The sequence below is a fragment of the Battus philenor genome, unplaced genomic scaffold (assembly GCF_028537555.1).
Source record: "Battus philenor isolate CCGP_79_NKW_IND1 unplaced genomic scaffold, ilBatPhil1.0.hap1 SCAF_20, whole genome shotgun sequence".
NCBI classification, from domain to species: domain Eukaryota; kingdom Metazoa; phylum Arthropoda; class Insecta; order Lepidoptera; family Papilionidae; genus Battus; species Battus philenor.
Genome location: NW_027181683.1, coordinates 3,926,173 through 3,948,749, shown reverse-complemented (window position 1 = coordinate 3,948,749; position 22,577 = coordinate 3,926,173). Strand labels below are relative to the sequence as shown.

General features: G+C 32.4%; 3 protein-coding genes across 11 annotated transcripts in view; 2 read left to right on the top strand and 1 right to left on the bottom strand.

Annotated features, from left to right (window-relative positions):
• The window catches only part of LOC137922630 (cilia- and flagella-associated protein 410), a 60,745-nt gene extending 48,532 nt beyond the window's left edge, over positions 1-12,213 (bottom strand). For all 8 annotated transcript variants that reach the window (XM_068765610.1, XM_068765616.1, XM_068765612.1 and 5 more), the window contains exon 1: positions 12,023-12,213. In XM_068765610.1, the coding sequence (XP_068621711.1) occupies positions 12,023-12,102 (80 nt within the window). In that variant the 5' untranslated portion in view covers positions 12,103-12,213. The remainder of the gene's footprint in view (positions 1-12,022) is intronic.
• Positions 12,214-12,797: 584 nt separating this feature from the next.
• Vps53 (vacuolar protein sorting 53) lies at positions 12,798-20,351 on the top strand. The gene is made up of 12 exons (XM_068765740.1): positions 12,798-12,998; positions 13,232-13,438; positions 13,808-14,026; positions 14,307-14,430; positions 14,741-14,856; positions 15,149-15,316; positions 15,996-16,119; positions 16,676-16,749; positions 16,915-17,049; positions 17,508-17,670; positions 18,591-18,765; positions 19,340-20,351. Exons 1-12 carry the CDS (start codon positions 12,873-12,875, stop codon positions 20,130-20,132), a joined length of 2,424 nt encoding a protein of 807 aa, XP_068621841.1. The 5' UTR covers positions 12,798-12,872; the 3' UTR covers positions 20,133-20,351.
• Positions 20,352-20,938: 587 nt separating this feature from the next.
• LOC137922627 (probable N-acetylgalactosaminyltransferase 9) overlaps positions 20,939-22,577 on the top strand; it is a 30,419-nt gene continuing 28,780 nt past the window's right edge. For both annotated transcript variants that reach the window (XM_068765607.1, XM_068765606.1), the window contains exon 1: positions 20,939-21,296. In XM_068765607.1, the coding sequence (XP_068621708.1) occupies positions 20,978-21,296 (319 nt within the window). In that variant the 5' untranslated portion in view covers positions 20,939-20,977. The remainder of the gene's footprint in view (positions 21,297-22,577) is intronic.

Below are 22,577 nucleotides of genomic sequence, written 5' to 3'. Positions count from 1 at the left end.
TTAATATTTCATTATCACATCAAAAATATACAATTACCTTAAAATTAATTTTACAATGGATGAAACGCGTACGACGACTATATATTACGAAGCACCACGCCATGATCAGCAAAGGTAAAAATAATTAACGTTGGGACAATAAATGAAAATCCGCTTATATTCCAAAAAAAAGGTATACTTGCATCTATTAAGGGGACGTGAAAGTAATATCGTTTGATTTTTAAAACCAACTAATTGATTTTTACCGCTCCGACCTTGAAGTTTTGTATACTAAGTGGCAAAAGGTTGATAACGAGGGTGAATATACTGTTGATTAGAAATAAAAACTTCTTAAAAATGTTATCGTCTGAATTTAACTAAAGAAAGCGACATTATTTTTCGGTCCCCCTTATACCAGTCCGAACTACACTTCTGGTTCTTTTTTTATCTGTATCCTCTTATTGGACATTAACAAATTCCACAGGTTGATGGCAATCTAGTGGTCACATACTGTAATATTAAAAACAAGAAATTGTTAGGGCGTTGTACAAAAACATACAAGACGGCACTAAATAATTAAAAAGTTTAAAAGCACGAAAAAAATAGTTTTGTTCAATTAAGTTTCAAAATAGTTTAAGAAGAGACTAGAATAACTTATTTATGTTACGGTACGGTACGTATATGTTACGGATTTATTAACTGTTATTGTAAAAACAAAGGCACGCGCGCTTATGTTTGGGGCATAAAAATTAAATAAAAAATGATTCCGCAAACTTCAAGGATCAGAGCGTAAAAGACGTTTTATCTTATACTTTAACCTCGTTTACATAATTTAACTAGAGAGCTCCTTAAGGATTTTCTGCTCTCAGCTTGGGCCGTTATATGATATGCAATATTACCAGATTGGCGAATCTGCGTGCTGGATTACAAACGCATGGGTTTATTTAAGGCCCAACAGTGGGTGTATTGTAATGCTAGAAAACATTACAAATGCATTACACTGTGATTAACATGGCATGTCCGCGTGGGTTAAAACTACAAAGGAACTATTTACTTCGGGCGAACCGTATGAGCAGTTTTCTATATATTGTATACACAATAAACATTGCGGAATGGAACTGGTTTAACTCGTATAGAATTTTTAACCGTATCCTTGATGGAATGTCAATTTGTCACCCACATCGATTCTACGAAGTAGTCAAAGCCTCGGCTTGTGATACGTTAATTACAAATTCATGTTTTTTCTATATTACTAACAGCAAATACCGAACATAATTACTGTAATTATTAATATTTAAATGTTTGCTTGACAGCTTTGCTTTGTACGTTATATTTAAAAAAAAAACTCGGGTAGGAACACCACTAATTCAAGAGAAATGAGTGTAAAAACATTACACACTTGACAAGTCGTTGAGATCATCATATAATCTGAGATTAAAAATACCGGCGCATTCCTACATCGCGCATACCAAAATCTCATACCAAACAAGCTGTTCGATTGTGGGAATCCGTTGCCGGTAAAAATAAAATATGAGAAATCTCTAATAATTTTCTAAAAATTAACAATTTATTAAGTTTTTTTTTTTCTCCTATTACTCTCAAAGACAAATGCGAATTCATCCAAATTGATTTTGTTTTTATTTATTGTACTTTACACGTAACTAGTGTCCCTGAGTACTACTATAGTGTTACCGAAACCGCTGTACCGTGCATTAGGTATACGCGCAGCAAGACAGAGACGAGTATCTGACGCTCCGTTCCGTCAGTCTTCCATCAAGGCTTAAGCTCTTTTTCTCAGACACCCGCTTTATAGCTACTATTGTAGCTGACCCGCTTGTCGGATCCAACAGGAGGTCCTCACAAATTGGACAAATGACCTTATTTAATGTCTGAAAGACGCTGGCCGCTTCCGGTCCTATTGGAAATCTAAGAGGCAGGCCCTTGTCAAGCAGTGAACGTGGTATGGCTTAAATGAGTTGCAATAGAGTGTTTGTAAAGTGGTCGTGCCTAAACAACTCAAGAATTCTTCCACTTCAAATATAGAGAATGTTTAAATGCCCATGGTTAAACTTCCAGAAAGTTCGACACAAATTCAGTTGCCTACTTTAGTATTTACAAACGACCTTAACTCAATGCGGTAACTAGCGAGCTATTATTAATTGGGTCAGATTATTTAAAACTTCGCGGTCGGATTAAATTGAACGAAATTTATTATTATTCACGTTGAAGAATGCCCATATAAGTCCGCAATATAATTATTGATAATGCCTTCCGCTATGGATACCTTCCGCATACTGCAGGTTACTTTTTAAGTTCAAGTAGGTAACAGACAAGTTAGGTGTTGATAAATATCAATCCTTTCGCACCATAGACACAAAAGCTCAATCAACAAGTTGATAGTTCCACAAAATATCTTAATTTTTTCTTTTTATTTGATCGAAATAAGTGGAACTAGGATCGTCGACTTTTGCTCTTGCTATTTGGTGTTGTAATGCATATATCAATCTTTGTCAAACATTCATTTAAAAATAACAAATGTTGGGTTTCTGGTCGGCTCCTATCAGAAGGTCAGTATTCCGAGCCGGTAATAGCTTACTACATATATGTAAATATATATATATGTAAATATATATATATGTAAATATATATATATGTATATATATATATATATATATATATATATATAAATATATATAAGTAAAATTACTTCTCCCCTTAAAGAATTAAACAATATATATGAGAGTTGAACAAAAAACAACTTTTGTGAATTCTTTTATTCTATAGTGCTACCACAACCGCTGTACCGCGTGTGTATTCGAATTGAGAGGAGGAAGTATAGAACGCTCCGTTCCATCAGTCAGCCGTCACGGCGCCCATTCCCCTCCCGCACCCCTGTGGTTTCCTAAGGCGCAGTTCAAAAGCTTTACTATCACTTTGGCAAATGATACACTTTGAAAAAGAACTATCATTATGTCTAACGGCACTAGACCCATACAGCCCTATTTACTTAAGCGATCTACTTCAAAATTGATATAAAAAGGTGTCAAATACAACATATCTATACATTATTGGTGTTGGCTAGATAATTTTTTAGTCTCTTGTTTTGACTAAAAATGATCGCTTTTTATAATTACAGCGACCACTTTATTATTATTTCAGCCACAGCTGGACATAGGCATTCCCGATTTATTTCGATTTCGATTATAATACCGATTGGAAGTGACCTGCATCCAGCGTCGAAGGTCGAAGGGAACTTCGTACGCTGCGCTTGCCGGTCTTTGTGTCCGTATATATAATAAAATTTAATAAATAAGATATGATAACAAAGCTAATGTGCATTTCGTTGAACAGATCATGTCTCGGAACAGCACTGCCACGTACTACATGACCATAGCGAGCAAGCCACCCACAGCCGCACCGTATACGGGCGGATCCGCCGCAATGTAATTCCGCCGTTTGCCCTTGAAGCCTTATATAGTAACCGCGAACACAATTTATTATTGCTATTTGTGGTGGGGAGGAACTACGTAAAACTGCATCGTTCATACCTGCTTAATTTAAGATATTCCTTGATATTCCTATTTTGAATTTTTTTTTTAATATCTGCGGATAATCAACATCATTTCAGCTGTAAAAGGTCCAATGAAGCACTGTCTTAAATATTTCCAATAAGATCGGTGAAAAGCGACCTACATGTAAGAAGCGTTTTTTTTTCGACTTTAAGGTCGTCAATCCACCTTGGGGTCCGTGGCCTCTACTAAATCACTTTGAGGCCCCAGAAGATATCTGATCTGTGAGGTAATAAGTTAATTGACAGCAAATGAACTGTATACATAGATACATTCATCTCTCTTTACTGCTTTTACACCTATAACTAATCATCTCTTAACAAACAGAACTTGTAAAGCAAGTTAATAAGTAGCGTTAACCGTCGTATATATTAACGCAAAAAATAGTGAACCGTCTACCTGAGTACTTGATCAAACTTATCCGGTTACATTGGTACTTTTTTAAAATGCATTCACGAAGTATGATTACACGGGTACCTAGACCAGTTGCCGGTAAAGCTTGCAACATACCTATCTGACCATAGCTTGCTACATATGCCTCTCTTTGCTATTTTTTGTAAGCAGCAGAAAAATAATTTATCTTACCGAAAGTTAAATGTAAAATGTTTCGAAACCGTCTGTACTTTACAAAGATGTACAATGAAATCATACAAAGTGGTCTCTTGATAAAAACATGAAGAAATCTATGTTAGGGATTTCTCTACAAGATTGAATTAGGAATGAGATGTTTAGTCGAACGAAAATAACCGAAATAGCCCAGCCGGTCGGCAAATAGAAGTAGCAGTGTGCAGGCGAGATAGCGCTTAGAAAGAATATCCTAGACCACGGATTACAAGGTAGACAGATGGTCTTGTTAAGGTTTGTCGAATATGCATGCTGTAGGTCCTCTTCCATCAAGCCGTATTGGAAATCAATAGCAAGTCAAAGCAAAGTATGATGGCTGAATTAAAAACCGATGAAAAGAAACTTTCAAAATGTCTTTACGATCTTAAACTTCACCAAAAATATGGCTACTTACGCATTAATTTTTTTAATTACATTTGGCTCTTTCTTAGATGATTCACTTGAATTCGCTTTAAATGATCAATCAAACGTATAGATTGTCGAAATTACGAAAACTATTTTAGCTTCTGAACGAAAAACGTGTACAGGTTATTTCTGGAAAGCCATACAGTAAAAACAAAGTACGGGCAAAAACAACGGGCCTCGGCCGTTCATTCCCACGTGTAGTGAATTGTAAGGCGTCGTACGTAATAATAACTGGGCAATGGAGACGTAACGTCAGTCTAACGATAAAAAGTGAAAAAGCGATGCTATGGAACATTTTTATAATTTCAAATCTGGAAAACACCTTTTTGCTCAACGGGTCATAGGCTCGGGATTTCTCTTGATTGAATCAGACATGAAGAGATCTGTAGACTAACAAAAGCATGTCGACATAGCTTAGTGGATTGAGTATAAGTAGAAGTGACAGTGGGCAAGCTACATAGGAAACAAGACAGGTGGCTTAAACGTTCTGATCCGCAAGCGCAGCGTAAAACGTCGATAACATGTATAATCGACCTTGTTAACGTCGACGGAAAACTCTGGAATCTACGGAGTGGACCTATGTCCAGCAGTTAACGTCCTATGGTTGAAATGAAGATGATAATATCATCTCATATTGCTAAATAAAATAAATACATATTAAATTATTACACGTATTCTTTTGAGTATATAATAAAAAAGATTCTACCTATTTATTTTTTACTTGCAATCCATTTCTAGATAATCCGTGTACGTTTTTTTGATTTTTGATTTGTATTAAATAAATATTAATTTACCATTTTTATACAATTACTATACATCGATAACAATTCTTATTTCGATCTCTTCATAGCACGGCTAATATTTTGCCTTTGTACTTCTTGATCCGCTACAGTATACTGCTGTATCACTGCAGTTCAAGTTCGCTGTCCAAATCCAAAGTAATTTTATCTTTGACTTTTTTTTACAAATAGCGAAACAGTTTAAGGAAGTAATAATTTGTATGGACAAGCTTCCACGATCGAGACAAGAATATTCTAGAACTAACCATCAAATAGTCTTTTTCGTATATTAGCTCTACGTAAGATGAAGTTAATTGCGGAATGTACGTACAAATTCTAAAGAGAGATACGTTAAAAGCGATAATTTGGCGCAAAGCGGCGAAGGACGCGGATGCCACGATGTTTCTTACGTTTACGAAATTGAATAAATCTTGTCTAGGCAGCTATTATCGCTTCTATTATTTTTTTAACCGTGAGACAACAGAATGCATAGTCCAACATATTTTCTTTCCTTTTTAATCTCGTATTTCGACTTTCTTTTTATTTATGTAATCGTCACCATATCATTATTTTTGCACTGTGCATTTATTCAATTTTTTTATAACATTATCACACACTCTCCTCTCTTATCTCAAATGAAGATTTCAATTTCTTCATGAGACACACGAGAGATCTTCGAGATCATCAGAGAATCTGAGATTGAAAAATACCGGCACATTCTTCTTCGTACACGGCCAAAACTTATATTACGCCGGCAGTTCGATCGTGAAATACGTTACCGCTAAATATAAGACTACCTATTTTTAAAAAAATGGTTAAGAAATAATAGTTCCAAAAGCGCCCTGGTCTTTGAAGAGTCCAAAATAAATTCAATCGGCTTTTGTGGTCACTTTTATAATATCCTTCCAATGTTAGATAAATTCATTCCAAAGCTTTATATCATTAAAAATCCTACAAAAGGCGCTGCTTGACATAGGCGTCCCCAATAGACTTATGTTGGAAGTCCAGTCGACCAGCAAGTGAAGTTTTTTCGAAATTAAACCTATGATCCATGCAAATAGGAATTAATTTTTATTGACAGAATAGTTCATGTGCAATTGCAAATTCAACGTAACATATTGTTTTTTATTAGCCGTATATTTACATAAATCGATTACATTATCGACTCGTATAGCCGTCACAATGTTTAAGCACTTGCGTTAATATATCTTATCTTGCGAAATAGCTTTGTTTACAATGTACTTCATGAATCATCTGTACAACGTGTGATTTTAGTATCCAGACTATATCACACACGTTTGCCGTGACTTTTTCAGTTTTAGTATGAGAGAGCGCAGAACGCACCTGAAAGAAATCTTCTTTACAGTTTTAAACTTCGGCAGCTTTACTTGAGGGCTTCTGGTATGGCCACAACATTAGATATTCTTACAATTATAGACCCAATTGGCATAATTCCAGCATATTTATACGATATGTGGCTTCTGAGATTGTCATCTAGACTAGTTACTACAGTGCTACCAAAACCGATGTACTGCGAGGTGGGCGCCGAAATAAAACGTGTGCTTTGCCGGTGGAAGGAAAGAGCGACCGATGCTTCTCCGGTCTCGTCTTACCTACGGCGCGGTACAGCGTTTTCCGTAGCACTATAACAATGCTGACCTCTTTTGATAAGTCCGGCATATTGTCTTAAACCTCAAGACATTTAATGATCTGTAGCACTTGGGCAGCGACTTCAAATAAAATAATGTAGAAATTAATGTATAATATAGTAAAAGTCATAATTTATTTATATTATTATTTTTATATATTCAAATTTTAACGGTATTTACCCATAAGAAAGATTGTATATAGTATAATAAACATTGTAGTTATCGGTATAGCAGCTGAGAGAATAAAGATTTGTATCAAATGTCTGCGCTCAGTAAAAGCGAAAAAAATCCATTATAAACAAAACAGTCTTGCGATACAAATTAGAATTAATAATAAAAAACTGTAATAACGATCTTTAGGCTAAACACTGTCTGCAGAAATTATATTATTATTTAAATGCTACTAGAAGATTGGTTACAAGAGTTTCTTTTAAATTAATTTCTTTTTATTGTATTAGTGAAGATGCCGTTTAATAGTTAAATAAGCAACTGTAAACGACTGGCACTGAGAAAACCTGTCACCGTTCGTTACCAAAAAAGAAAAAAAAACAGATTTTTCGATTTATATTCCTATTTGTGAAGACTAATCCAAAACTTGAATATACTGTAAATTCTTAAACCAGTATTAGGACTGTGGCCATTAATCGCTAAACCAAAAGATCAATTAAACCAAAAGCATTTATCATAAAAAAAAATTATTACACAAAATAAAATTTTTCCAAGAAACGATTTCTGGGAAAATTTAGCCACAGATCACTAATAAACAAAGTACATTTACCGAGCTCTGTACCGCGTCGGTGAAGTCAAACAAAGAGTTCAAGTGACGTAAACATAACAGTGATTCACACAAATGAGGACAGAGTGTCTTCGGTTATGATTGAGACATGATTATTGTATCAGTGGGTAAGCATTGTGTTCGTGATCCCATGAACTCATTCGACGAGTGAAAATTTTAAATATCACAACAACTACTTTTCTTATAATCGTAAGTTTTTTATTACACGTCCTAAGGTAGAAAATACCTGATCTACAAAATATTAGGGGACTGAAAAACAATGTCGCTTTCTTTAGTTTAAGTCATGCGCCTACATTTTTAACAAGTTTTTTTTTCTAATCAACAATATATTTACTTTCGCTATCAACAATATTTTACCACTTAGTATTCAAATTTTTAATGTCGGAGTGGTAAAAATCAATCGGTTTTTCTGCAAAACATATCGGCAAAAACGATATTACTTTCCGGTCCCCCTAATACTATAACAAATTGACAAGTGACACCAAAAGGAAGAAAGTAGTATTTTTTATTTCTTTTAGGTTAGCCAGTAGTACTTGCCCTATCACCTTAATTTAGCTTCAGGTTGAATTATCGGTAGTCTAAGAAACTATAATTTTTTTTTTAACAACATGAAAAGTTTTTAAAAAGCTATATATAGCAAGTTTATATAATAAATAGCTTAAGTTTTTATAAAAAAATAATTTTCAAATCGCGACTTTCGGATAGCGTTCTTATTTCATGGCTTATTACTATGATTAAAAAAAAAACAGACGATTCGTTACGTTGCACAAAGTTAAGACGATTTTCGCAGTAAAAGCGTTAGATGTGACCAATTTCTGGGGCAGGTGCAATTTCGTCATGCCCCTGTGTTATTTATGTCGGAAATGAACATCACCGCAACCAACGATTGCAGCGCATTAACACGCCTTTACTTTTTTATCACTACCTGCATCGTCAAATATTCGTACTCCGTGAAGTTATTGACGCAACTGACCCTGGTCAAACTGATAAAATAAACATTGCCTTCCCTCAGTGAAATCGAATAGGCCAGTTTGGAATACAACCTGGCCTGCATACAACGTCTTCTGACCACCTTAAGATCATCAGTCCACCTTGCAGGTAAACAGACGATCGACATCGTACGCAGAGCTTGCTGGTCCGTGATATCAACTCTAAAACCTAAAATCCTCGAAGCCGTCTGTTAAAAATTAACTAAATAAAATGTATTTGCTTCCTTATATTTATATGTTCTTATAGTCTGAATAATAAATAAAGTTGAATTGATTAAAAAACAACAAAGGAAATACATTAACACGCAAACCCTTTTTTCTTCCACCCATTCTACCATTAGTAAACATACGGCCCAATTACCTTGGTGGCATAAAAAAAATCATTCTTCATTTTTTCATTTTGGTCGATGTCAGAAGTTTGACAGCTAAGGATAAGTGTTATTGTTTAATGTGGTTTTTTTAAAGGAAATAGTGCAGATTTTAAAAAAATCTGCACCAATTTTTTTTTCAATTTTTTCATCGTCATCTTCTTAGCCGATAGATGCCTACTGCCAGGCATAGACCTCTCCCAAAGATCGCCACAATGACCGATCTTGCACTACCAGCATCTAGCGACTTTCCGCAATTTGAACCATGTCGTTTCTATACATATATATATATATATATATATATATATATATAGAAACGTCTTCTATGTCCTATCTAATTATTTTCAATTTATAGTACACCATCGATAATAACTAAAAAACAGAAATAATGTCTTATTAAAATATGAAAAAAATATTTGATTTAGCCGAACTGTTCTTGATTACATACAATTTACGTAGGCCATGTACAAAATAGAAAAATAATTGCGATACAACTACCTTATTAAATGACGAATTTTATGTTATAATAACATTTTATCTGTTTATTTTGGCCGCAGTATACAGATGTCTAATAGATTATTGAAATGTAAATTTCTCAAGTGCTATTTATAAATTTTTGTTGTACCTATTTAATATTTAATTTTGGTGTTGTAACCAAGCTTTAGCTAATGGAGCGCGAAGTTAAAGCGTGACTGCGATTTTCACCTGATGTTGTGCATTGAACGATCTTTTATTACATTTAACGTCTTACAGCTAGAATATGTATTAATTATCTGTGGGATGATGAAAGAAAAAAATTTGAGCTAAGTGTTTATTTTGAACAACCACTGATGGAATATAAAAAAAACCGTGTCATAGTTTTGTTAAAAATTCGTTTTATTTCGTAAGCACTATTTGTGTAAAAAAATTGGTTTAAAATTTTTACAGAATTTTTGAACCACTTTAATTACAATGAAGATATATAAATGTAATAAAATGGTTAGAGTTTCTAATTTAATAAAAATAGTTTTTTAATTCACAATAAAATCAGATAATAGCAACAGAAATAGCTAAAGGGGCTTCTTGGGGTCTTTTGTGCCCAGTTAAACACCTATGAAATATATAATAACACAAACAAACTCAAAGTGCCAAGGTAGCTGTTGGGCAGGTACTATAAAGACATCAAGGCCAAGCAAAAAAAAACAATCAAACTTGTTATACACACCACTATTCTGTAATACCCTTAACTATTCCTAAAAGCCAGTTACTTTAAAAACAGAAATTTCAATGGCAGTGACTAAAGTACTATTGTTTAGTAATACCCATAAATAGAAGAAATTCTATAGTGACTCATTCATTAGACAAAAGCTCAATCACACACATACAAGGAATATTCTACTTATTCTGCTCCTTAATAGTAGTAAAATGGATATAGTAATATGGATTTTTATCTTACACAAACTGTTATTGTACTAAATTTGATTTACAAAACCTGGCTTAGCTGAAATGTAAAACCATCTTAATTATAGCATATATATATGTTACAGCTACCTCTAAATTATTTGTTTGTAACTGTTTTTGTTTGTTTGTCTACTTACATCTTATAGATTATTACTTAGATATTATAAATCTTTGTATACTCTAGTTATTGCTAATAAATTAATGTTTATTTTGGTAATATCACATCCATCATTGTTGTATATTAATGAAAGTATATTAATAAAAATTATAACTATGTAAAACTTGTAGTCATAAATTCAACTAGCAATTAGAGTAGTCTTTCATATCTTTTGGTATGCTAATTTTATTCAGAATAAACAGTCATGATTCATCACTTTAAATAATTAGAACATATTGTTTTTGTCCTAGTCATGAGACTAATCTTTTTAACCAATACAGATGATGCAAATTAAGTGTAGTGATGCTAGGTTGGGGCAACCAGCCTGCTGAGGCAAAATAACAATAACAGATATATATGTCGCTGCATTTCCACTTTATCTGAGATAATAAGACCTTTGTTACAATAGACTAGCCTAGTTTTTTTTAATCTATGTCCATGGCCAGATTTAGACATAGGCCACATGGGCCTGAGCCCACTCTTACATTAGATTTCACTTTGAAAAAAAATTCATCTCTGAATGGTACTGGAGATAACATAATGATATATATATTTACTAGTCTTGCTTTGAATAATTCTATCTGTATCACTAGACAAATATGTAGATCAGTGAGGTAATGAGAGATGATTAGGAAGATCCTAAGCTTTGATAAACTTGATGGACTATTTACCAAATTTAATATAATAGACCATATATGTTATAATCTTTTATGAGCTAACAAGAAACCTGCTTTATTATAACATAAAAATATCATCAAAAGATTTAGAGAAATTTAGAGAATATTGGTCTACAAAGTAATCCAATCCAAAGTAAAACAATAGATAATTATATTTTGAAAAGTACAAGTATCAAATGAATGAAATTAGCATAACAAAAACATTAAAGATACAATTAAGTTCAAATGTTCCCAGAATATAATATAAAAATTTTCAGTAGCATTGAATGAGAATTTGAGGTAACTATTTAATTAGAGAAAATTTAATCTCGATTAATAACATAATACAGGTATAAAATTTTGAACAAAAAAATTATTAACTGTTAACATTGAAAGATTTAATAATCTAACAAGAAAACATAAAATCCGTTAAAATATTTAATGTTTATTCTTAGCCAGATAGCTGACTTAAAAAAACTAATGTCAATTCATGAAGTTATTATACAAAAAAATCACAGCTTAAATAACTTTAACGTAAAGGGTCAGTTATACCCGACTTATTATCAAAAGAAGAACTATTGCTCTGATACATCTTAAACTTTAGTACTCACCAGCAGTTCAATTTCTTAACCGCCGAGAGATCAGATTGTCTTGACCGTGCGATAACCATTTCTTCAGTTAGCCGGGCCATTATTATACACTATTCACTAATAACACAGGACACAAAAGTGATTAAAACGCAGAAATATCGTCACGGAACATTCTGTAGCAAGAAATTTGTAAAACGACGACACGCCTCGAGTAGAGAGAAAAAACTGAAAACAAAATGAACAACGGACAGCTATTCACAGTATATAATTACAAATTGACAGACAGAGCGAAGACAGAGTACAAATGACAAAGCGCTGCTATTTTACTGGTAATTTAAAATAGCAAAATATTATTAATTTAATATTATTTGGAACAATATAATATATAACGAAATATTGTGTCATAACGGCAAAGTAAATATAAACAGTTATGTTATAATTTTTGTAGAAAATTGGTTTTAACGAACCAAAGTTTTTTTTTCTGGGTTTTAAAATAAATTCCGATTAGTGAAGAAACTTTTTACATAACCACTATTATTTATTAAATGTGCACTCCTTTTGTTATTTACGTATGTACAGCAACTTTTTCGTCGAAAATTTTAAAAAGCTTTTTGTTAAATCTTATTGTAACTTCTGAATTGAGTTATTTAAATAAAAGTTAAGGCACGGATAGGGGGTATTTTATTTACAAATAGATTTAACAGGATGCAATATTTATTTCCAGTTTCTTGAAATATGTCAAATTAATACGTCCGACGTAGATATTATCGTGAAGCAATGACAGTGACGTATTGAGTCTAACAGTTGTTAAGAATGTTTATAAGCAAGTCTAATAAGTTATTATTTTAATAGGTCTTAATATTAATTAAAAATGGATTCCAGTGAAAATCTTGACGATAAAGACAGCGGTCCGGAAGTTCAAATGAATTTTCCTAGTTCAGTAATGAGCAGGATCGAAGAATTAATGGGAGGAACAGAACAATTTGATAGTGATGAAGTATGATACTTTTTGATTTACGATTGATTTTTTCTTAACAACAAAATGACTTGTAAAAAGGCTTTTAAAATACACGGTTTTAAACTACTTGTGTTTAGTGATCGCAATAAGTAAATGTAAATTATTGTTAAATTTAATTGTAATATTTAAAGTAATGAGCGTGTCAAAGATCTCCTAATACTTAAGTTAAAACTATTTTCACTTCAATATTAATTATAATTATTTTTATACAGTTTGATGCTGTTGCATACATAAACCGAGTTTTTCCAACGGAGCAATCACTCTCGGGAGTTGAAACAGCTGCAGCACGCTGTGAATTCCGTCTTGCATCTGTCCAGCATGACATACAGCGCTTGGTACGAGAACAGGCAGCACAGAGGGATGCTGGGCAGGCTGCTTTGCTGGAAGCACAACGCTGTATTGGAGAATTAGCATTACAGGTAGAAAATGTTTAAATCTACTAGCTGTTAATTTAATTTTGTCTCATCTCAGTGGACTAGTTACCACAACCAAGTGGCACTATACTCATTTATGGCTTTGTTTCCCACCAAACCCTTGATATCACCATCAATCTCAAAGATGCATCCTGATGCTCTGTGGTGTATAGTGCTGCAGGGTGCTACACCTGTACTTAGAAGTGGAATGTGGGCAACAGTCTTTTCTTCCAGGCATGCTTTACTCTGAAGATTCTTTTAATGGTACAATCAACCATTACATGCTTATTTTTCGATATTTTGATATATATATATATATATATGTATGGTAGTTTTTCATGGTTTTAATAATAACATTTTTAAATAATATTTTAGGTAACAGAGATAAATAAGAAAGCAGAACGTAGTGAGAGCATGGTTAGGGAAATAACAGCTGAAATTAAGCAGTTGGACTGTGCTAAATGGAATCTCACTGCAGCTATTACAGCACTGAACCATCTACATATGCTTACTGGTGGAGCAGCCACATTACGAGGGTTGGCACAGCGGCGTCAGTATAAGGAGTTGGTATTACCATTACAGGCTATTATGGAGGTAAATATATTGCTTTTGATATTATTTGATACTAGCATAATGGTCTAAATAATCAAATTTGAATTTGTTTCTAGTTTTCGAATTCAAAATAGTTTTTTTGATAATCATATTATGTTAAACCTTTTTTTTTAAGTTGTTGATAAGAGTGATAGAGTGAGTTTGTGATGTCACTTAGTTTTCTATTTTTTTTAAATATTGGGTATTGAACTTGTGGCAATAATAGTCCTTAATTATTAGACTATCCCTGTTCATAACCAATAACAACTTACCACATTCACAGGTGTTGCAGCACTTTGAGTCATACAGGGACATCCGTGAGTTAAATGCACTCCGAGATGAGGTCCATTCAATCCGTGCACAATTAGCAACACAAATTCTTGCTGATTTCAAAGATGCCTTTACAGGTATTTGTATTTCAAAAAATTTATGTGCTGTTAAATTGGTAAGATTTTTATTGTTGTAAAAATAAAAATTACAACCATTGATAATTATTTTTGTATATTACTGATAGTTATATATTATGGTTAGTTAGGTTTACTTCGTGTATCATTAGCAAAAATGTGCAGACTATGTTTCTTCTATGTTTCAATAACCTTAGACTTAAGAAAAGCAGGCAAAAGATTTTGCTAATTTTGTTAAGTCTTACTTTTAGTAAAAATAATAGTCACAATATTTACATAATTTTTATAAGTATGGTGTTTTATGGATCACAAGGAAGCAAGAGTGGTGTATCACAACGAACATTGGCAGAAGCTTGTGGTGTGGTTGATGCACTGGACCCGAAGGTCAAGAAGGAACTCCTCAACTGGTTCATTTCTATGCAGCTTCAGGTAAATTATTCATAAAAATTACAAACTTGGTATAAAATTATACTACTAAACTCTACTAATATATGCAGTATGATTTATTATGCAAGAAATATAATATACACAATTTCGTATCAAATAATAATTGTTTTGCTTGATACTTGTATTAGGTTCATGATATTTGTAATTATATTTTATATTTAATAAATAAATAATTAAAATAAAACCTGAAAGAACAGAGACATTCTCACCTGAGATGGACCGATAGAAAAGAAGAAAAAATGACATCTAAATTCTTCTTTCTACTTTTACCCAGGAGTACCAGCATCTTTTCTCAGCAGAGCAAGAATGTGCCTGGTTGTCGCATATAGAGAGGCGTTACGCCTGGTTGAAGAAGCACCTTCTAAGTTTTGAGGAGTCATTGGCATCCGTGTTTCCACACCCCTGGCTACTTAGTGAAAGAATAGCGCGACAGTTCTGTAAGGTATAACTTGTAGTCAAACTTATGTTTATGTAATAAATTGCTTTTAGTTAAGGATATACTGTGATAAATATAACATCTGCAATACAAATAAATAATTTATTCTTTAATAGAATATGAATATAATTGTGAGAAATAGCCCAATATGGTAGTAATAGAAGAGAGAATGAGAGGCAATGAAAACGAGGAAATTAAGAATGAATGAGAATGTATGATTATGTGATGAAACATGGAAATAAGAGAACTACAACAAAAAGTAACGTGAAAATAATTATTAAAGACATTATAGATCCAAAAGAAGAGGGGTGTACAAGAGGTCCCCAAAAACGGGAGCTGTTCAAAAAAATTGCTTTTAGTTTTCCAGTGTTTCATGTTATTTCTAAAGAAAGTATTTCTATAATGTGCTAATAGCTATTTGTTCTCTCTTATTGCACATTTATTATTATTGCAGTTATCTGAGAAAAATTTCGTCACAAATCACACATTAAGTTTATGTTATTTTTATCTATTAAACAACTAATGTATCTTTTGTAATTATGAATTGTAATTAAACAGCAATTTTTTATAATATGCCTTTTTAATAGTTCGATAACACAACAAATTCTTTTAATGGACAGTTGCTTTATATAAATATTTGTACATATATTCGTAATTAATATATTCAATGTTTTGTTTTAACAAGATAACCCGAACCGAACTAACGAATATAATGTCATCGCGTAGAAACGAGGTCGACGTGAAATTGCTTTTGTATGCAATACAAAAAACGTACAACTTCGAAGTGTTGCTACATAAACGGTTTGTCGGTGAGTTATTTTTAATCTTATTAATATTTTTATGTGTATTCTATATTTATAGCTATATATATATATATATATATATATATATATATATATATATATACATAAATATGTATATGTCTGTTTTCATATACATACATATGTGTGTGTATATATATACATGCGTAATAAGCTTGGGCTGAATTCCCCTAACTATATGCTGTATATGGCTCTTGTCCAATTTTAGCCTATTTGAAACATCTCATCACATATTTATGTTGAGGCATGCCATTACTATTGTTATATGGAAACTCAATACGGTTTTAGTTTCTATTAAATGGTGCCTTCTCGTCATTCTTACGATAGCATAATTCTTATAAATAAAAAATATTAGTTTCGAAGTATTAATAATTTTAAAATTATATCGTAATAGTCACATGGTTATTTGTTTGTTTATGTAAAATATATATTATTTATTATACAATAATTAGCCATAAATTTTCATTTATAAGTCTTGTAGTAACATATCGTGTAGACGGTTTCCAGGAAAAAAGATTTACTAATGGTAAATTGACTTTTGCAGGTACCGATTTTACTGGAATAGAAAACCTTGATACTACTACAGAGAAAGTGAATATTGGAGATGACTTAAAAGAGGTAATTCATTCTTTGTCTTTATACAATGGCGGTAACTCTTTATCTCTGACAGGAAATTTGTCTAAAAAAATTTTTATATACAGGATATATTATATACAGGATGATTGGTTATAGGTGTAAAAGCTTTAAAGGAGTAAATATAATTCATTTAAATAATTATTTCAGGGTCAAAGTGACGAAGTTGCTGCAAGTGGGTCGCCGTGGGTGGGATTGATTGGTGGTTGTTTCGAACCTTATCTCTCGCTGTACATCACAAGTCTTGATACAAGCCTACGATCACTAATGGATACTTTTATACAGGTAAGTAAGCACTGTAGACATATGTAACTTCTCAGCATTGCACGAATTCACCGTGAGGGTGACGGGCCCATAGCGTTGTAGGGGGGCCGGACCTGCTCAGAGCTGATGACCCACATATATGTACGATGCGTGCATAATAAGTGTGTATAGTAAGGATGATGAAAGCAAATGATGTTTTAATTTTGTTCTCGTTGTGGAATAAAATATACACTATATTATTCATGTAAGCAACATCTTATTTACGTAAAATAGAAACAATATAATAATAATACAATTGGCGGTCTTTTCACATTCTGCGATTTCTTACACCTTACATTTTAGTTTCTTCTTTGTTTCGTTTGTCTACGGATCTTTCCATTCTTGATTCGATTTCGTACAGGAATAAGAGAGAAGAGTAGAGCTCTTTTCGTGTGGTATTTGTGAAATTGTCAATAAGATCGATTTATATTTGCTTATAGGACGCGAAGTCGACTGACGCAGGAATTGGTGGAACATCTGGTGGCGCCATCGCCAACAGCGGTGGAAGCGGTGCGGTAATCGCCAGCTGCGCCGATCTCTTCCTCTTCTACAAAAAATGCCTCGTGCAGTGTGCCCGACTCACTACTGGCGAACCCATGTTAGGTACATAACATCTGTAATATTCCAAAAAGATAAATATAACGAATAAATCCTTTACAGATAATAATCTAAGGTATTTTGTATATATATTTTTTAACAATATACACAAATGAGTCTGGTGCGTACCGGTACCGCGTTATATAAGCCTAATCGAACTCTGCAATCAAGTGCACCTAGGGCTACCTAAGCCAGTCCCTTGAATAAGAGTCTCACATCTGTTAAATTTTAATACACCACGCATCCTACAACACTTGTAATTTAAAAGACGTTCTATCAGTTTGTATCATTATTAAAAATAGTCGAAACTATACAAGTATATAATAACTGATACTTTAAAGGATAACATAAAATTAAATGAGAAAATGTTTTAGAGAAGTAACTACAAATATGTTAGTGTTTAGTCATCGTTGTGACCTTGATAGATTACTGTACTCAACAGTAAAAGTTAATATCAGAAAACGAACTAATGATATGTTTACATTAGGGTAAAATGACAGTTTACATTTTCGTTTTCTTGGTCTTATATTATTATACTTTACAATTTGATATAATTTCACATATACTTTTGATTTGATATTTTTTTTCTTTATTTGTGTTTAATCTGTATCTTAGTTTAATTTTGGACAAGGATTTTTAAATAAATTATTGAGTTTTAAATAATTTACTTGAGTTATCAAGTGTAACATGTAATCTTTAAATTTATAATCTGTCCTTTTCAATCAAAAGTGTGTTGTATTAACTCTGTCTGACGAGAAATTATGAAGGGTGACATCTATTATCGCCCTGACTAGATATGGACCGGTATCTCAATCTGCAATGTTCTGCTTTAAACCACGCAGGTTTCCATGAATAAAATAAAAATTAATTTAGATAAATAAAAAAAAATTAAAATGTAATTAGCATAACTTTACTATTTTTTTCAGAACTTGCTGGCGTCTTCCAAAAATACCTTCGCGAGTACGCAAGTAGCGTGCTCCAAGCGGCTTTGCCCCGAACGGGACCGTCGCAGCTGACCCTCGGTGCTCTCAGCTCCGCCACCAACATGCCGAGTCTTGTTACCAACCTGCATACATTACTTCGAGATGATACAGCCACCAGGTAACCAACAAATATATTCACTGAAATTCTGCAAATAGCATTAATAATATATAATTAAGCCAGTATTTACAGAGGAAAAATCTTATATTTTTATAACTCAGTCAAAAGTAGCACGGTAGGTAAAGAAGTTTATTTTATGTATAGCCAAGTACAAAACCAAAAGAAACTTTTAAAATGGTTATATGATTTTTATTTACGTTATTTATAAAATGTCTATATTCTTCCACAAACCTACTACGTAAAAATTGTTATATAAAATAAACAAGTATGCGCGCATGCACACGAACACACAAAAACTGACACACACGCACAAACACCGACACGCACACTGACACACACACGCACATTGACATACGAACATACAGACACATGATCATTAGTTATACCTGCCACTGCTTAGGTCAAAATTATTTAAAATAGATAAATAAAAGCAATATTTTCTAACACTAGTATTACTTTATTTAAAGGAAACGCCAAATACTGTTAATTTTTTATATAATTGTTGAAATAAATACTTTAATTTTATCAACCTATAATGGCTATATTTATTTTATATAGTTATTCATTTCTTCAGGTACACAAAACAGGAGATAGCAAAAATAACAAGTGTTATTACCACATCAGAATACTGCCTCGAGACAACTATACATCTCGAACAGAAGCTGAAAGAAAAAGTAGCTGCATCATTAGCCGATAAAATAGACCTTGTACCGGAGCAAGATCTGTTTCATAAAATGATAAGTAACTGTATACAGTTGCTGGTACAAGATTTAGAGCTCGCCTGCGAACCAGCGCTGCAGGCTATGACGAAGATATCATGGTTGCATTTTGACAACGTCGGCGATCAAAGCTCTTACGTAACTCAGATTATTATGCACTTGAAGAATGCGATACCAAACTTAAGAGATAATTTAGCGTCCTCTAGAAAATATTTTACACAGTTCTGCATACGATTTGCAAATTCATTTATTCCTAAGTTCATTCAAAATATCTACAAGTGCAAGCCTATATCGACCGTAGGCTCAGAGCAGTTGTTACTTGATACTCATATGTTAAAAACTGCATTACTAGAGCTGCCATCTATCGGTTCGGAAGTAAAACGCCAGGCGCCCGCAACATACACTAAAGTAGTCATCAAATTGATGACTAAAGCTGAAATGATTTTAAAATTAGTCATGGCGCCTTTGGACGGAAACCTTGAAGGGTTCGTCGCGCAGTTTGTACAGCTTCTACCTGAGAGTACGTTAGCAGAATTCCACAAAGTATTGGATATGAAAGGACCTAAGTTGTCAAAAATGCAAATGAGTTCATTGGACGCTTTATTTAAAGATACCACTAAGTCTGTTAACAATGAAGTAAATAAATAACCATGTTTTAAAATACATTGTTTGAAATGCATTTAAAAATAGGTTAAATTTTATAGGTTATTTATTTATTTGATTGAAGTAAACAGTATTTTCATTGTTGCATCCAATATACGTGAGAATACCAATTGTCTGAGAATTCCGCTATATATAATAACAAAAGAATTTTTGTAGAATATAGATAAAATAAGGCAGAATAAAGATTTGAATAATAAATGGTAATCGGTATATGTATTAATTTTGGTGTTTTTTTTTAAATCCTGGTAATGGAATGCTTGGGATGTCATAACATCTTTTTAACGTAGAAAAATCTTTAATTTTAAATCCTATTCCGTGGAAGAGAAATTCAACCACCATAATGATAAGGGTTGCGCACACATTTGTGAAGGGCTTTTATATATTTTAATTTATGCCTATAAAATGCAATAACAAAAACAGGACATTTTACAGAACTGCTCGAAAACACTAACAATCGTGAAGAAATATATCTGAGCGTAAAATCACAAATAAGAGATAGAAATTATAATGAGACCAGTGTAAATCGTCGGTTTTCATAAAGGTACATAAACCCCTGGTGACCTTTATTGATTAACAAGCTCTCCTAAAATGAACTAGGACTTAGAAACCCCCTGTGAAAAATTCTCATATAATTTAAAACATAATCTCCATGCTTGTTAACAAATACGTATTGACGATGTAATAAAAATCGGGCTCTGATAAGGCTGAATGAGGTGTTTATGTTTGACTTTCCTGTTTAAAAAGTGGAGCTGTAAACAACTAAACGTCAAAGTCAATTGTTCGCCGCTCCGGCCGTGTAGTTTCTAAATTCATTCAAAAAATTTTATAAAATGCGATTTCCGTTTCGTAAATGTTATCATGTAATTAAAGTAGGAATTTTGTTAGTGTTAATTGTAACTATTTTAACGTTGTTTGAACAATGGCGCGGTGGAAAACGATCAACGAGCGCCCAAGAGCCCGAATTATCCCCGGATCAATTTGAAAAACAAATTCTGGAAGATGAAGCAAGAATCATTCCAGGGTTAGGCGAAGGGGGAGTAGCAGCGCGTTTAGTTGGAGAAGCTAAACGACTTGGGGAAGAGTCTGAGAAGGCACTGGCTATAAATGTATATTTAAGTGATCGAATCGCGTATAACAGAACTTTAAAAGGTAAGTTTTTATAGCGGTAACACAGAGTCCTGTTGTATCACTAATTACTAGACCGGAGCCAATTTTAAATGAATACCGCGTAAAATATTTTTAATTTCATTAATATTCAATTTAAATTATTAAGTTACAAAGTTTTAAAGCAACTGAACTTATAATTATTTATTTTTAAAATTTCTGAAATATTTTTACTATTAAGGCAATGCGTTTATGATTTTCTTTAAAAAAAATTTACCTCTAAAATGGCGAAAAAGTCAGCCAATGTCTGTAATAATTATTAAAAAAAAAATATCTCTTTTTCTTTACAATATATTTGCTTATATGATAGGTGTTGTACTATAGTACCAATATCACGTTCAAATTTTATTGATGATGAAAGGTAAGCCTTTTTTTAGTCTATAACATAAAACCCAAAACTTTTTTACTGAATTAACACACTGCTTAAAACAATAACATTTTATTAAAAAAAAACACAATCCATTAATCCACTTTGGAAATATAAGCATTAACTGATGAATTTTGTTATTAATAAAATAACATATTATTAACATAGTGAAATAGTCTATATCCTAGTTTTCTCCAGTATAAAGAATGGACATCTTTATTTTAGTAGTATTTAGTAGTACTAGTAACATTAATTTCTAAGAAGTTGAATATATCCTAGATAGCTGAGTGTGATTAAAGCATACTTAAATATATACTGAATAAATAGAAAGAGAAAGTGCAACCTCACTCTTTACACTCTTTATCAAGGTGTTAATTGAAATATCAGCATAACTAAACATTCTGAAAATTAAATTTTATTTTGCTCAGCCATGAAATTAATTCCTTCTGTGTAAAATATACCATTCTCTTATCACAAATTGTACAGTCCTGTTAATTTTACATAGTCCTTGCAATGTTAATAAAATTTTCTGTAACTTACAATGACTTTTTGAATATTCACACAATAAATATTTTTGGAGTTATTTCCAACAATAGATAATAGAAATCTAGTTGACAATTAATTTAAAGGGAGTATCTGTATTTATTATATGTATTGTATATACAATATGTATGTATATATGGTGATTGGTTATAGCTCAACTGATGTTATTTAATGTACTGTACACCATTTTCATAAATAAATAATTTCAGAGATAATAAGCTATGTTATGATAATATAGTAAGAAAGAATATATACAAAACTCTGATTACTACATAAATATTCTTTACAATCTGTCCCTGCAGGAAATATTAAGAAAAAATAAATTAATGATACATATTCCAGACATCAGTTTATAC

Coding starts and splice junctions, on each gene's coding strand:
- Vps53 (XM_068765740.1), top strand. CDS start 12,873: ATGGATTCCAGTGAAAATCTTGACGATAAAGACAGCGGTCCGGAAGTT. Junction 13,439..13,807: donor TTGGAGAATTAGCATTACAG/GTAGAAAATGTT, acceptor ATAATATTTTAG/GTAACAGAGATAAATAAGAA. Junction 17,671..18,590: donor TACTGGCGAACCCATGTTAG/GTACATAACATC, acceptor TATTTTTTTCAG/AACTTGCTGGCGTCTTCCAA.